At 31.3% G+C, this 17,369-nt stretch overlaps 1 protein-coding gene across 1 annotated transcript in view; it reads right to left on the reverse strand.

Annotated features, from left to right (window-relative positions):
* Positions 1-17,369, reverse strand: part of KaiR1D (Kainate-type ionotropic glutamate receptor subunit 1D) — a 472,789-nt gene that overhangs the window by 137,102 nt on the left and 318,318 nt on the right. The window contains exon 5 of the mRNA XM_035088617.1: positions 10,340-10,497. Coding sequence (XP_034944508.1) covers positions 10,340-10,497 — 158 coding nt within the window. The remainder of the gene's footprint in view (positions 1-10,339; positions 10,498-17,369) is intronic.

Genomic DNA, 17,369 nt, shown 5'->3' on the forward strand with positions numbered 1-17,369 from the left:
GGTTGAACTCAACACTTAGTTATAAACATATTTCTAAAGAGAAGAACCGAGACCTAACCCTGTTTTATGACTTAAGACACTTGGGTCATACAAAGGACTCTTTCTTTATCAAGTTTTTGGTACTCTATCTTCAGAGTATTGCATGTGTTTTATATATTATAACCATCTGTAATGTTTAAACAAATAGAGAAGAGGCTTAGATCTCTTTGCCTCAATAATACTTGAGTTTAAGGTCTTTAGTCAGTTCTGTACGACTATCTGTAATGTAAGGACGTTTTCTCTGAATGCAATTTGTGATAAGAATAAAGAACTAAGTTATATATTTTTTTAAATAGAAATTCAACTTGTACTTGATTTCACAAATACCCATCCTAACTTCCAATAGACATAAATAGAGAAAATTCTGAAAAAATACATAATGTACTTTTTTTTAACCTTATTTACGTTGTTGTTATGAAAAATTAATTAATATTAAATATGGCGAATTGTACGAATACTTTTTACACTCACTGTAAATGATTTTATCCCGGCCGGGAATCAAACCCGCTACTCATGGCGCGCCAGGCTGATGCTGCACCCACTAGGTCACCGGGTCGTTCTTTTTTTCAGAAATAAATTCTCCACAAGTATACGAGTTTGAGATAGCTTAATCGGCAGTACATCGAGCACGTAACTGAAAGGTCAAGGTTCAAACCTTGGAACCAATAATCATTCCTTTCCATAGAAATGGTTCTGTGTACGTTGTGAAGTTTTATTATGTATTTGAGCTGAAGCTCGATTTCTAAATAATAACTAAATCCATTTTTCTACTTTATAAAGTCAGTTATCTGTTTATCTAACACTTTTTTCTTCTGTAAATCCCTATAGCTTCGTTTGTAAACTCGTCTTTAGTTTAAATTTCGAAAATATAATGGCTCGAAACATAGACGTTAAAGATAAAAATTTTCTCGAATCCTGTTCGATAAAATATATGCAGATATATTTACTGCAATTTTATATATTGAAATTTCTTTTTTTTGTACAGAATGCAATGGATTCACTATCTCAGCGACTTTTAACATTAAATTGGGGTTACATAAGTGTTAAGAGACCAATCAAGGTAATAGTGAATGGGATCAAATTTAATTATAATGTACACTTAATCAGTCATGAGGAACTTTTTGATGGTGTAGATAACATACGGTACACATCAAAGATTTAAAGTGATATGCCAATTGATACACTTGCTATGTTAAAATTTCCACATCATTAATCAAGTTATTAATAGATTACTATACACTTTATGTTGAATCACTAAGAGAGTAAATCATCCATCATTTGAATTTCTAATGTAAAAGTTGTCATTGACAAAGAAATATCAAAACTCAATTGAATAATTTTTTTTTTGAGTACTGGCTTTCCATTTTATGCTGTTTTAATTAAAAATTTGTTTTAATATTTTAACTATCTATTTACATATTTTTTAAATAATTATCTGTATTAAATCGACAAACATTGTTAAAAAGAGTAATGATGATTTTCTATCTATTTGAAAAAATTTTTCACAATTTTTACTGGTTAAAATATTTTTATAAATGAAAAAAAAATATTCGTGTAGTTTGGGTGATAATTCTTTGAAAAGGATTGCGGTTAAAATAAAAACTACACTATATGTCAGTGACTAATTTGAATCACTTGTATAACATATGTTAGATATTCGATATTAGATATCTAAAATATTACGCGCTAAGGTTTATATATAGATAAAACAAGATTTAATGTCCATATATATATATATATATATTGACGACTTGTGTCGCTCGAAGAAACTTCCTCCTTTTCTCACATACCTATTCAATCCATTAAATATTTCTTTTAATTTAACGCAGTACAGTTATCGTTTTCGAAAGAATCACATATTCTTCTCTAATTATTGCTTCGTGTAAATAATTGAATCAAGATTTATATTTCCCTATCAAGTATTTGTATTGTTTTACTTGTACAATATTATGGTGAAAGATTATATTCATCGGAAAAAGTTAAAACTTGAAGCAACACGCATATTGACAATAAATAATTTAAGACATATGAAAAAAAGAAAAACGATTAAATTTTTCGATACTATGCTAAGAGATCGTTTTGAGATCGATTGGAAAGAATTCTGTAATTCCGACAAATTGGCATGATAACTGTAAAATAGTTAGCACGATCTTTTTCATTTTTTTAAAACGAATATATCTAAAAATAGGTGGAAAATGAGAAAAGTGAGATGACAGAAATCTTCGTTAGACGGTAAAGAACAATAAATATCCTATGATGTATCATCGATTTCTGCATAACTGCAAAGTTATTAATGAAAATGTGAGGACTCGAGCGGGCAAAAATTGTTTATATCAAAAAAACTCAATGACGCGTACATTTTTTTGGCTTACGAATAGTTTTTTCAAAATTCTCGTGCGATTTTACTCAAAAATAACCTCGGTTTAAAATGGGAGGTTGAATTCGCTAATACCCCTATTTTTAATTGCACCGTTACTGGACTATATTGATTTTCTGTTCAATATACTTCATTTATGGATACATATGTTATTGGCCTCCAAAGGTTGGATAAACTTCAAGTCAAACGTTTTGCTGTCACGACTGATAATACTGATAATGATGAAGAAAACTAAAAAAGTATTGAAAAGCACTATCGCTTGAAAGGATCAAAAACTTCTGGAAAAAAAGTGGAAAAATTATTGTCCGAGTGTCAAAAACATTTTGCAGAAAAAACAAGCAAAATAATTTTTCTAGCTTTTTTGTGTTCTTCTCCTAACTTGTTGAGATTTTTATTTATGTGGTGAAGCATATTTTTATTATAAACGATATCCTTCTACTCTTGTCTATATGGTGAGATAAATATTACTGATGAAAATTCCCTGCTAATTTCAGACTTCTTATAAAGCAGTTATGTAATTATTACAGATGTCATTATAAGTGAATTCGCCAAATCTTTATCTTACAAAATCAATAAAAATCAATTTCAAAAAGATATTGGTAAAATGATTAACAACTCTAACGACTGGGATGGAAGCCACAAAGATCGTAATTCTAAAGAAAAACCACAACAAAATGAAGAACCTACAAGGAATGAACGAACTATATCGAGCAGTTCATCTTCTGATCAAGAATAATTATTAACAAGTATTAAAAATTTTTCTGTATTGGAATATTTATTAACGGCGAATTTTTTTGAATAATTTTACAAGTTATGATATTTGCGAAAAGCGATTTATTTTTCCTTTATAAATAAGAAGCTGCATCAGACTGCTATTCATTTTCGTTCTTTCACTTGTTTTAGATTTGTGTTATGTTTTTGATCATTTGAATGTTAATATTGAATAGGTAATGAAAAAATTACTTATTTTAGATATCCACACTGACACTAAAAATATTAAAATTTATATAGTAGGTGTAGTTAATAGGTTGGTGCAAAAGTTTATTGAAATTTTGACTGTACCAAACATTTTATTCTGCGATTTTGTACTATTTGATATAAGTAGAATAAAAAATATCATTGTAATCAATATATAAAATGTATTTTTCACTGAACAAAACCTGTCATATAATCCGGGCAGGATCTACAGTCTTCCCTCATAAAACAATCCAATAGAATCTGTCAGAATACATCAGAAAATTATAAGAATGAACCAGAACTTGCAGGTGGTACAAAAATTTGAAACTATGATACGAGAATGGATAGGACAACCCTATACGTCCCAATGAGAACGAATATGAGAATCATCAAGAAGCATCGTATGAGACACTATAAGAACAAATAGGAAAATAATGTATTTCTATTTCACGATTCAGTATTACCAGAATGAACGAGAAGCGGTGTACAAGTCTTGATAAGAATATATGGGACAATGTGATCTTTCATTCCATTCTCAAATCTTATGAGAATATTTTTTCATCACGATATTCTCTATTAGGATTTTGCTTTTTGGTAGGTATTTACTATTAGTTGTTGGAAAAGTTCAACCTATTAATTAATGCTAAATTCTTTTGCGGCATTTAGAAATAAACATGAATGTTTTAAGTCAGATTATCTTATTGAATCGATCAATTTCTTATTCAAATCTCTACTCCCATTTCCTATAGAAACTCTTTATTTTCTATAAAATCGCTAACCGTTTTTTAGAATCATTATAACCCTTTTCAGTTGTGTCAATAGGAAAGTTCTGAATTCTGTAAGTTCGTGATTTTACTTGTTGAAGCAGGATCTTGTGAGTAATGGTCCCATAGTTTTTTATAAGAAAAGTCGATATATTAATAAAAATTATTTACCAATAAGTTCTTACTCCATCTGATGACATTTATTCTAATACAATCGTATAGAATCAGACAGAACATCAAACGGCATTACTTACTCATAAATTCTTATAGGATCTTTCGACAAACGGTTTGATTTTTTCTTATAAAAATAGTTGATATGCTGAAGAAATTGTTTACCGATAAGAATTTATTGATTTTTTAAAGGAATTTTTTTGATGTTCTTCTTTTAAATAAAATAAAATCCTATTATATGACATTGGAATAAAAATATAATTTTTAAGTTGCATTTTAAATGTCATATCTTTACAAATGACAATTAAATGATTAAACGAACTTACCTGTAAGTGAAGTTCTATCTTAATTGTACTTTGCGCCTCCTCCGAAGATCACCATGTAGTACCCCTGCCTAGTGCCCTTTCAAGCCACATTTTTTAAAGTAATTTTTAACTTTACCTATTCCCGCGTGTTGGCGATCGTCCCAACGGCTAGCATCCATGTTCCTCATTTTCTTTAAAGTGCTGCTGTACTATCCAGAGGGTTATTGCTAGATAAAATGAGACAAATAGGGTGGGACTGATCTTTGGAGGAGGCGCTCCGTACAATTAAGATAGAACTTCACTTACAGGTAAGTTCGTTTAATCATTCAATTGTACTTTGCGCCTCCGCCTTCAGATCACCATGTAGATGTTGAAAGAAGTACGGCCAGCTAAAAAATTGAAATTAACTTCCTTTATTATTTTCTTATCCTTAATCAAACATTATTCTTTTTTGTTCACAACAAACTATTTCTTTCTCGTCTTTAAAACAGCTGTAGCAAACTGATCGCTGCTATCAATAATTATTCGATCATAAAACTTAGCAAACATTTGAGACGATTCCGTCCAACCAGCTGTTTTTCTGATGAGGTCAATATTTATCCCTTGTTTTTTCGCCGAAGATGTTGAAGCATGGCGAGTTGAATACGCAGAAAAAATAGATGTATCTATACCACTTTCAGTTAGAACAGATTTTATCCACCGACTTACAGATTCTGTATGAATAGCTTTATAAGGTTTCTTATATGAAATAAATAAAGAAACTGTATCTCTCCGATGGACCTCTGTTCTTTTTAAATAATCTGTTGAAGTTTTAGCTACACAAATACAGCTGTTATCAGTAAAATATGGCAAGGTAAGGATTGGTTGAAATCTTCCCCGGCCAGATGTTTTCAACCGAGCTGGAATCTTAATTTCCATTCGTGTATCTAATTCTTCAATATTCCTAATATCAATAGCAGCTAGTGTTTGTGTCCGTTGACCTGTTGTTAGTGCCAAAAAAACCGCAAGTTTTTTAGACAATTGTTCAAGTGTAATCTTATCATGAGGCCACTACTTTGCAACTAGATCCAAAACTATCTGAGGATTCCAAGTTTTGTTATATTTTGGTAAGCATGGTCTTAACTTCGCAGCTCCTTTACAAAACCTCCGAATATCTGAGTTTTCACCAATTTGAGGTCCTAAAATCAACGATATTGCTGATCTAAAGGAATTTATTGATCCATAAGAAGCTCCAGCTTCAAATTCATGCGTAAGAAACAATAAAACTTGATTTGTATCAGCCTCAAAGACGTCTATTTTATTCAACCGACAAAATATCCACCATTTTTTCAGTCCAACATCGTATTGCTTCCATGAAGAATCTGATAATGAAGCCAAATTAACTTTTATTGTTTCTGAAGACATCCCTTTTGTTATAAATACTTGTTCGATAAGATTCCGGCCACCAGGGAAAGTTGCGACCAAAGTGGATGTAGCTCCCTGTTGGAAGAAAGTAAAAGATCATTTCGTGGTTTGAACACTATTGGTTCAGATTCAAAAAGTTTATAACACCAAGGAAACCAAGGCTGACTTGGCCAATACGGGATAACTAAGATTCCCCTGGCATGATCATTAATGATCTTTTTCATAACCCTAGGAACTATAGAAAACGGAGGAAAAGCATAGAAAAAGGTATCATACCATGACAGTGTAAAGGCATCTATTGCCACAGAATGTGGGTCTTTCCTCCATGATACATATTGATGACATTTTGCATTAACTCTGCTGGCAAACAGGTCTATTTCCGGTCGTCCAAACTTCCTACATATCATGTCAAAAGCTTCTTGACACAAGCTGTACTCATCTTCAGTTTCTTGCTGTCTAGATTCATAATCAGCAATTACATTCTCCTTGGATTTAATATAGGACACAAATATCCATAAATTTCTTTTTTCACACCATTGCCATATCCCTTTAGCAATTTTATTTAAGCCCGGAAACTGGATACCACCCATACGATTTATATATGATATGTCTGTGGTATTATCGATACGAAATAGAATATCGCGGTTTTCCAAATTTCCAGCGAAAGATTTCAAAGCCATAAAGGCGGCCTTCAGCTCTAAAAGGTTTATATGTAATGCACGTTCATCTAACTTCCAGAACCCATGTGTAGATTCTCCTCCACATACTGTTCCCCAGCCTGTACATGAAGCATCTGAGAAAATTTCAATACAATAATCATGACTGGTTATTGGTCTGTAAATATGCATTATATTCTTTTTCCACCAGTTAAGATCTTTCTCTACTTCTATTGATAAAGTCAGATAAGAGTTAAAATTTTCATTAGAACGTCTCAAGGCTAGGAACTTTTCCCTCTCCAAATCCTCCATATAATTCCATCCATATTTTGCTGCAGGACAACATGCTCCCAAGGTACCAATGATCGAGGCAAAATCCCTGATTTTATACCTTTTCCCAACTTGAAATTCTTTTAAAGCATTTAACATTCTTATACTCTTATCATATGAAAGTTCTACTCTCATCTGTGTTGAATTCAATATCAAACCTAAAAATTTCTGTCTTTGAAGTGGAATTAACTGACTCTTTTCTTTATTGAGGATAAAACCTAGTTTTTCAAGTAAGCAAACTGTTTGAACAATGTTATCCTTACAATCTTCTACTGTACCGCCCAGTAACAAAATATCATCAAGATAAATTACTGAAGTAAATCCCTGACTTCTCAAAAGGGTAACCACTGGACGCATTATCTTAGTAAATACGTAAGAAGCTGTATTTAACTCAAAAGGCAAACAGTTAAATTCATAAATACAACCATTAAATTTAAATCTTAAGAATTTTTTCGAATAATCAGCTATTGATATCAAATGATAAGCATCTTTCAAATCTATTGATGCCATAAAACAATTGGGTGTCAAAAGATGCCGAGCTGTTCGAATATCATCGAGCTTAAAATGTTCCGTATTAATGAATTCATTCAATTTTTTCAGATTCAGTATTAGTCTACTTGAACCGTCTAGTTTTGGAACCAAAAATATGCTGGAGAAAAATTGACCTTCACATTCCGTGACTTTTCCAATAGCTCCTTTATTCATTAAATTACTAATATGTTCTAATAAATGCTTTCTTTCCTCTATTGACCAAGGTCCTTCTGCTGGTTCTAAATCTTGAACTGGCTCTTGGGCGAATGGAATGACATAACCTTCGAGCCATTTTAAGACTACTCTGTCAGAGCAAAATTCTTCCCAGACTGGGACAAACATTTTTAGTCTGCCTGCTGACATACTCACCGATGGTGGCACTAGTGTCTCTTGTGAGACGAACATGTTGATGTCCTCGAATACTTCCGGTAACTGGATGGCCTTTGCTGCTGACTGCTGTGTCGATACTGCCCCCCCCCCGTCCCCATCTGACGTGTCGTCATATGCCGAGGAGGCGGTCTCAAGTTTTTTGCAGGATATCGAGCTTTAGTTGCTTGAGGCCTTTCTTGATTCTTTTTTATCTGTTTCAATTCCTTTGCGGATTTTTCTAATAACTTTACATTCTTAAGCGTTTCACCAAACTCCTTTCCATATAACCATTCATCTGGTTTAGTCTTCCTTAGTGTATCCTTCATGACCGGATTTATATTTGATACTATAATAAGGCGACGTGTTAATGTTTTATTCCTTTGAAGATCTACAAGCAACCGTGTTACATCTCTTAGCGTTGCCACCAAGCTTTTCTTCGGTACTTCTTCCTTGGACAACTTTTCAATTAACCCGCCTAAAGCTGCAAGACAGACTGTCACCTTTTGTTGTTTTTCAGCAATTTTCGAGTCTCTGCTTATAATTGGAGCTTCAATAGATTTCTCCACTCCAGTATTTAACTTGGGAGCTTCATATGCTCCTAAATTTTCTGGAATTTCATACTTTGTTAGTAATTTCTCCAATTCTTCTTTAGGAAGACCAACTTGCAATATTGGATCCCAACGATCTAAAATATCTTGATGTATAGGAGGGCAACGCTTTGTTTTTATATTGAGGCATGGTCCTAAAGCTTCCAATAACTCTACGTCTAAATGATCTACTGACGAAGTATCTGCTTCTTTATTTTGAGGATCTATTGATTGACCGTTCTCTTTGGGATCTTGTTTCTCTGTCTGATCATTTGTTTTACTTGGATCAGCTATTTTATTTTTCCGAAGATGATGGACCTCTTCTTCGCTATCACCGCCATGGCCTGAAGATGATGATGAACTATAACTTGAACCTCGATCAGCAGATCGCCGATGTGGTCGTCTATAGCAACTGCTATCCGAAGAATCACTTGATCTGCTCCTATAACGCCTCTCCTTCCGGCTTCTCTTACCTACAGAATAAAAGATTTTAATAGTCCTTGACCATAAAGCCGACTTGTGCTTAACAAAATAATAACTTGTTTTTGAGGAAGCTTGTCCTCTTGTGTTTAGAGAAAACTTGTTCTCCTGCATTTAGAGAAAACTTGTTCTCTTTGTTTCTAGACAAACTTGTTCCCTCCCTCTGAACTTGTCAGAAAATTATTTGCGGAACTTTACTTAAATGTAAATGATATCGTTACTTGAACGTAAATAATATCGTTGCTTGAACGTAAATAATATCGTTACTTGAACGAGTGATAAAGTTATACAACCGTCTTCCTTCTGGCTGCCTCTAGAACAAAAGTGAGGTTATACTTACGTTTATGTTACAAATACTCCAAATCTCGCTCTTGCTCGAGCAATTTTCTTTTTAATCTTTTCAGTCTTCTTTCAATACGAGAATCTCTTTCACTATCCGACCTGTAGCGACGCCTTCCCATCTTACTTCAATTAATTTCAATATGCACGTGGCTTTACTCGGGCACAAGAAAAAGGAATGAGGAACATGGATGCTAGCCGTTGGGACGATCGCCAACACGCGGGAATAGGTAAAGTTAAAAATTACTTTAAAAAATGTGGCTTGAAAGGGCACTAGGCAGGGGTACTACATGGTGATCTTCGGAGGAGGCGCAAAGTACAATTATTCTATTTCTGTTTTGAAATATTTACTAGGAATCAAACTTAAATTATGTTTAAATTATTCTTAATTTCTAACTAAAACAAATTTCTCGAGTGCACAAAAAACCTCTAGAATTCTATAAAGCTTATGTCAGAAGACCCTACCAACCTAAGAGCGTTCAATGTTACTGACTTTTTATAACAAAGTCGAATGAATGTATCATGGGGGAATGCGAGATTAAATACGTGGTTGAAAGTCTGACGTAATAGTTAGGGTATAAAAACTTGATAAATCAAAGATCCCAAATATTTGTGTGCAATTAAACGACAATACCTCAACGAAAATACTATCATTTAATTCTCCTGGAGTGCTTCAAAACTACAACATACGTGTTCCCTTCTTGTTTCTACGTTGTTACAGTGAATATAATAGATGGCAAAGAATACTATCGTGTAGTTTACTTGTGTCTACCAGGAGAAATAAGAAGTCTCTAAAACACGTATGTTCCACTTAGTAAACTCGAATGAAAGTCTCAGAAGGAAAAAGACTCAGAAGTATTTGTACTAAAGCACAGTGGAACGTCCATTTACCACCAAAGTCTCAGTTTCTTTTATCCTTTCTTGTGTTCACTTTGGACTGTGCTTATGGAAGTAAAAATATAACTTTAGTCCGACAAATTGTCGTCTCATTGTTATTTTAGAATTATAATAAACATGATAATTAACTTACCGGTAGTCATCGCCTTCTCCAAGCTGTCTAACCGCAATAGGAAATTCACTCGGGCCGTGAGCTTTTAATAACTCTTGTAGTCGTACTAATCCTTCATTATTTTCATAAATTATAGTGAAACTCTTCCAACCCCATGCTTTCACAAGATCCACGTACGCCTGGAATCAGATGTATTTTCTTTTTTAATGATAAAAAAAATGGAATATTCGTTCAAAAAATTATAATATATCCCATGTAAAAGAGAAAATATTTCTCCGGAATTCCAAAAGAGTTCTGTTCAAATAATTCAAAATTAATCTAATGTAATTTGATCACCAAGAAAAATGTATTTATTTATTCTATTTATAATGTACAATTTACTGTTATTATGATATATAATCTTACATTGTTAAAAATTTCATTTTTTATAACCTAGATTATAAAATGAACACTATGATTAAATTTTTATACGAATCTTCATATTAAATTATTGAAAATCATAAAATACGAAGAAGTTTATATTGATCCCATTGTCTTACAGCTTTTTTGATTTATTCTCATAATCGTTAATAAAACTATCTTCTCTACCTATAACACTAGTATGCCATTCACACCAATTTTACTGATGCGAGTGAACATTTATCTGAGCAAAATAAATGTTAATTGAACATAATTTTCATTCATTTTTGAGATATCACCTTTACATTTAATAACTATTTCTTCTACTAAATGACAGTTTATAGTTCCGTGAATATCGAGTGTGTATTGTTTCCTTGAATACCAGTTTATTGAAATTGAAGGGACAACATCTGAATTCTTTTAAACTGTTATTTCGTAAAAGAAAAAACTATTAAGTGTGAAGGTGTTATTGTAAAAAATAAGTGAAAATTATGTTTAATTAAGAATTGTTGTGTCTCAAATAAGTTTTTATCTGCATTATTTAAGATAAAAGTACATCAGTGTTATTAGTGGATGAAGCAAGAAAATATTTTTATAATCAAACAATTGAATTAATACATGAATTGTTCTGTAAGACAATGAAATTTATAATATCTTTTTTAGAATTTTCAATCATGTAATATTATTATTAGTACAAACTTATTCATAAGTTGAGGGCTTTTTTAATTGATAGATAGGAACAAAACATTAATTATTGTTTAAAAAATTTTTTTAAATTCTGGAATGTTAAGAATTGTTTTCTGAACAATTTCCCGTTGGAGTTTTAAAAAACATTCATTTTTTTATCTCCTATGCTATTGTAAACGCCCTTTTTTTCACTTAACTTTGCACATCTGTACTTTTGAACAGTTTTTGGACGATTTATTGCCATTTTCGGAACGGATAGGATTTTTCTTGTTCTACAAATGGCTATCTCATTTTTTAAAAGAAATTTGTTTTCCCGAAAAAAATCAAAAACCCGTTTTTTGTAACCCTTACTCCTATTTAAGGGCTGAAGTTATTAATATTTGAAAAAACTTTTTTTAGCAAACTTTTCTAATTTCATCTGGAGAAGATGAAAAAAATTTTTCAATTTTTTTCAGAAATTCTTATATTTAATTTTTATAAACAATTAATTCCTCCAATTAATCCCTTCTTTTAATTTTTTTCCTCAACCTTACTGCAATCTTGTATTTTTATTTTTTTATAGCAAAAATTTTGCTTATGATTTTCGTTAATTATTTAAAAATAATTCTCAATTTAATCCACTGCGTCTCAGCGGGGGGATAGAGATATAGAACTTCAGCAGCATGTCTTCGAAACGAATTTCTTTACACGGGTAATAGTTATTTGAAGATCATTAAAATTCGAAACATTTAAAATGAAATTGATACTATTATTTTGCATGCTAAGCAAGGCATTATACGCCGTAAATGAATTATATTAATTTTGTAAACACTTTGAATACACATAAAAGTTTGTGAAAAATTTACATATATAATATAGTTTGTTAATAGCGTTACGCATGTATCACATATCAAATGGATGAATTTCACACGAGTGTGGACCATCTCGGAGTTACCATGTACAATATTTTTTCATGTCAATTAATTATAATTGAAAGGATAAGCTTCGTGCTGAAGTATCGACCACATTAAGTATCTAGGTTGATGACTATAATAGTCAAAAATTTACAAATTTTTTTTGATCACAAAAATGGATCTTTTCTTAAATACGCTATTAGAGAATCAAGATTTGTCTCTTTGAACTTCAACCAAAAAGATTATTTCCATTCTTTATAATCCTTGCCTTGTGGTTTATAATTTTCCAGCACACTATGAAAAAAAGAATCGTCCGAAAAAAAATAAAAAAAGAATCTTAACTATCAACACATTCCCAACTTTTTATCATTAAGGGAGACACAGACGAAGTTTTCCGGAAACACAGAGGAGATTAAAGTAAGAAGTAATAAATGTCGAAATGATTACATTTGATTTAGAGAAAAAATTTGTGAGAATCAGTGAACATGATTTCCCTCGTGTGTGATAATTTATGAGATAACTAACCCCAGTATATTCAGTCATCTGGAATCATGTGTTCTCTTAATGTTTTTCAAATGTTATACTCGTTTCAAGAGTTAAGTTAAATCGAGTAATGTGCCCCATTAAGGTGAATCCGGGATGTGAATATTACGAAAGTTATCTTATTCAGCTGATTGTTAGGATTATTTCGAAAATGGTAACGATGAATATCATTTCAGAAACAAGTAAAAAGGTAAGCTCCGTGATACTGAAAAAAATTTGCAAAGTTATACCTTACCAATGAAAAATAACAAAAGTTGTTGCGGTAATTTTTATATGTATCGAAATGGCTGAAGTTTCATTGAAAATAAAATATATTTTTCGAACAATAGTAAACTAGATCAAATGCGAAAGCAAATTCCGGATGTTGAAACATAAAGTTTTAGCAAACTGTAATCGTGATATCTTTTTTGATGTAACACAATTATTTTGAACTATTTGTCTGTGTGAAATGTTAACTTGATGATTTTTTCCAATACTTGGAAAGCTCTTTCTGGTAATTTCTAGTAGATAGATAAAAAATTTGGATTAAGCTGAAATGATTAGCATATAAAATCTAAAATGAAACTTATTATTTAAAATTAAAATGATAAAAAAAATAATCATTTGCCCCAAATCCCAATATTGCCACTTTTCAACTCTGCCTGCTTAAAAATGAATAAAATAAATTATTCAGGAGGGGAAAATTCTGCGGCGGGTAAAAACCTCCAAAACAGGCTAAAATAATCTAAATTAACTAATAACGTAACTTTATACAATTCAAAGAAAATCTTAAACACTAAGAGTTCGTCAGTTAAAATTTAAAACTTCAAAAATTCTTCTTTCCTTCCTCCTTTTCCATAGAAAAGAATCCGGGAAGTATAGAATAAAAATTTACAAGAGCTGGAAATACCAAGAATCTCGGAGGCCAAAAAGAGGGAGATCTAGACAGATTTTAAGAATTACTGCAGCATCAAAGTTGATAACAAATCATTAATTTGAATTCAAATTCCGTGTTTATTTAATTGAATGGTCTCACCTCTTGGAGAACATTTCTCCGAATTGATAACCGACTATACATCCTATTCATATCAGACTCTTAAAATCACAAAAATTATAATTATCAATAATCCACCTTGCAAGGAATTTTCAAAAACATAGGTTTAATAGTTTAAATCAACTATTCGAAATTCATAGGGTACCATGGACACCTAGTGCCTAATTTAAATTCATTTTGGCCATTAATGAAGAAAAGGTTAACGATACAAACACTCCCACTGTATATATCCTATAGTAACTCCACGAGAGCGCTCCAGGACAGACATAGTAAGTTTAAATGAAAAATCAAATGGTCAATGAGAGCCAACGTCCTCAGACTGGAAGTTACAAAAACCTTGAATTCAACAGAAATTAGGAATCCAGAAAAAGTCAAAATAACTAATCATCTTCATAAGGAGCGAGTCTATTCACATGAACAACTTTCAAATGACCATTCGGAATTTTATGAATTCGAAATATGAAGTTTTGGACATTTTCCTTCAGCTATTTTAGGGAAAAATAACCAAACCTTTTGACCGACATCAAAAGAAAGAACATTCAATTCCAAATCATACATTTACTTACGTTTTTCTGATTTAATTTGTAACTTATCACGTACATTATCGTGAACAATCTTTAATTGTTCACGGAGATTAAAAACAAAATCAGTTGTGGAATTATCCTCCGAAGAATTATCTGAAGGATTAATTCCCTTCAGAAGATTAATAGGCAACCTAAATTCACGACCTAACATCAACAAAGATGGTGAGTACTCAGTAGTTTCATGTCTTAAAGAACGATAGGCCAATAAAAATAAAGAAATCCAACGATCCCAATCTTATTGATTTTTATTAATAAATTTTAGTAAATATTGAAGAATAGTCTTATGCAACCTTTTAATTAAACCACTAGATTGAGGATGAAGAGATGTAGTTCTTGTCTTCTTAATACCAAAAAGACTCATCACCTCCTTGAAGATTTCAGATTCGAATTCTCGACCTTGATCAGAATAAATTTCAATAGGAACACCATATCTACAAAATATTTGAGTTACTAAAGCCTCAGCAATAGTAGAAGCTTGATGATAATGATGAAAATAATCTGTAACAACAAATAAAAATTTATTTCCAGAAGAGGTTTTAGTAAGAGGACCAAAAATATCAATGGCAACCCTTTCATAAGGGGAACCAACATTATAAATTCGAAGAGAACCACATGTTCTTTAGGATTTTTGAAAGATAGTAACCAGCTAAGAAAAGCATGATCAGATCTAATTGTAAATCGTTTACCGAGGAGAAAATGACGAAAATGTTTACTCGCAATAACAACAGCTAACAATTCTTTTCTAGTAACATAATAATTTCTGTTTTTGAAAAAATATAAATTTCTCAGCATTAATTTAAAGCCCTGATTGTAAAAGTCTTTCAAAAAAATTTTGAAGATGAATAAAATATTCATCAAGACTCTTACTGAAGATAATTATATCATCTAAATAAACTAAACAAATTTTGCCGAGGAGACCTTGTAAAACTATATTCATAAGTTTTACAGAGGTGGCAGGAGCATTACATAAACCAAAAGGAAGTATTTTAAATTGCCAAAGTTTACTTCCAATACAAAAAGCAGTTTTAGGTCTATTTTACGGAGCAACTTCAAATTGCCAATATCCACTTTTTAAATCAATAGTCGAAAACCATCGAGCAAATTTCTTCTTGATGAGGAATTGGAGTAGAATCCTTAACTCAGACATCATTTAACTTTCGATAATCAACACAAAATCTTATATCACCACCTTTTTTAGGAATAAGAAAAACAGGAGAAGCCCAAGAACCATAAGAAGGTTCAATTGCATCCTGTTCCTTCTTTTCTATCATAACTGTATCAACTTTTACCCTATAATGTAAAGAAATACGACGAAAAACTTGTTTCATAGGAAGAGCACTTCCAACATTAATAAAATGTTGTAAAATTTTACACTTCCCAATATCGAAAGAATTTTTCGAAGAAATATTATCGATAGCTTTTAGTTATAAAAATAAAATGTACTTGGTAAGCGTTGATTCAAGTAAAAGACTTTACCCTATTATTGCCGGTGTATTCCAGTTACTACATTTCGAGGAATTTATAAATGAGAATGAAGATTTACTTAACGATTCATTTGTTAACAATTTAATAAACATTCAAATGACTCCGACAGAATGTAATACTGATATGATTATACCAATTGCGTTAAAAGAATTATTAGGAAAATATCAGATATTTATTAAATCCACATGAGGACAACATGGAAAAACTGCACAATTTTATATTCAATATGTAAAGTTGATGAATATATATTTTCGATTTTCAAGAAGTATTCAGACAAGCAACTTCAATTTATATATTGAATCTCTATCTGAAATGGCTGACTTATTGTTCGTCTTTAATCAGCCAAATCACGCTGATTATACAGCGGCTTTTATTCGTAAAGAAAAAATAAAACCATACAATTTATTGATACAAAATGAAGAGTTTCAAAATGTTTTTGAGCATTTGGCCGATCCACAAGACATTACTAATAAAGAAAAAACACACATAATACAACGATTCACTAATAAAATGTACAATGTAGAACATATTGATGTGAATGCTGCAAGATTTGAATTATTTTTGAAGTTCTTTGCAAGGACTAGTGACAAAAAAGAATTTTACAAAGGCACGATGAATTTTAATTCTAGTAATATTCCGCTGTGCTGAAAAACCTTATCACAAAAAATTTTACGCATAATATTTGTTAATAAAATGTGGCAAAATCTTACGGAACCATCATGTATTTCATATGACCCGACCGAATGTGGATGGCAATTAACTGAAAATCATAAACTCAAACCATTGTGGTATAACGGCCCAGCGGCACCATTAAAAGTAGAAGAAATTCTGACTCAACATGAAAATGATGAAGAATGTGACGAATCGGAGGATGAGAGACATTATAATTGTGACGATGATAGTTTAGATGAATAATAATAACTATATTTTGCTTTGGTGAAAACAATTGTTTATTGTGTTATCTTAAATTAATAAATATATAACGATATTATAATCAATTAAAAAAAAAATGACCTCAAATAAAAATTTCCCTATATTTCCTTTGATCATATTTATCCTTTTCCAACTTTAAATCTAAGATAAAGATAACATATTCTATTATATTGTATAGATACTTACTACAAAGTAGAATAATTTAATTTAAGACTTATTATTATTGATGTGAATCGAGCCCGTATAGAATTAAACTGGTATGCCTGATATTTCCCGCCGTTTTGAGGTACACGTACCAAGATATTTTTGAAGTTCACATAAAAAAGAACAAATTAAAAAAAAAAAAAGTTTTCCGGAATCATGGGGAAATTTTATCCCTTAATCACACCCTTTAAATAAGTAACCCGGACCCTTTCGGCTGGATAAAATTGGTAAGCTAATTTTTTTCCGTTAAATCTCACAGCCTCCCATTGAATACACCATTTTTAATCAAA

This window comes from Chelonus insularis, unplaced genomic scaffold (genome assembly GCF_013357705.1).
Source record: "Chelonus insularis isolate UGA/USDA-ARS -01 unplaced genomic scaffold, ASM1335770v1 contig_55_pilon, whole genome shotgun sequence".
Taxonomy (NCBI): Eukaryota; Metazoa; Arthropoda; class Insecta; order Hymenoptera; family Braconidae; genus Chelonus; species Chelonus insularis.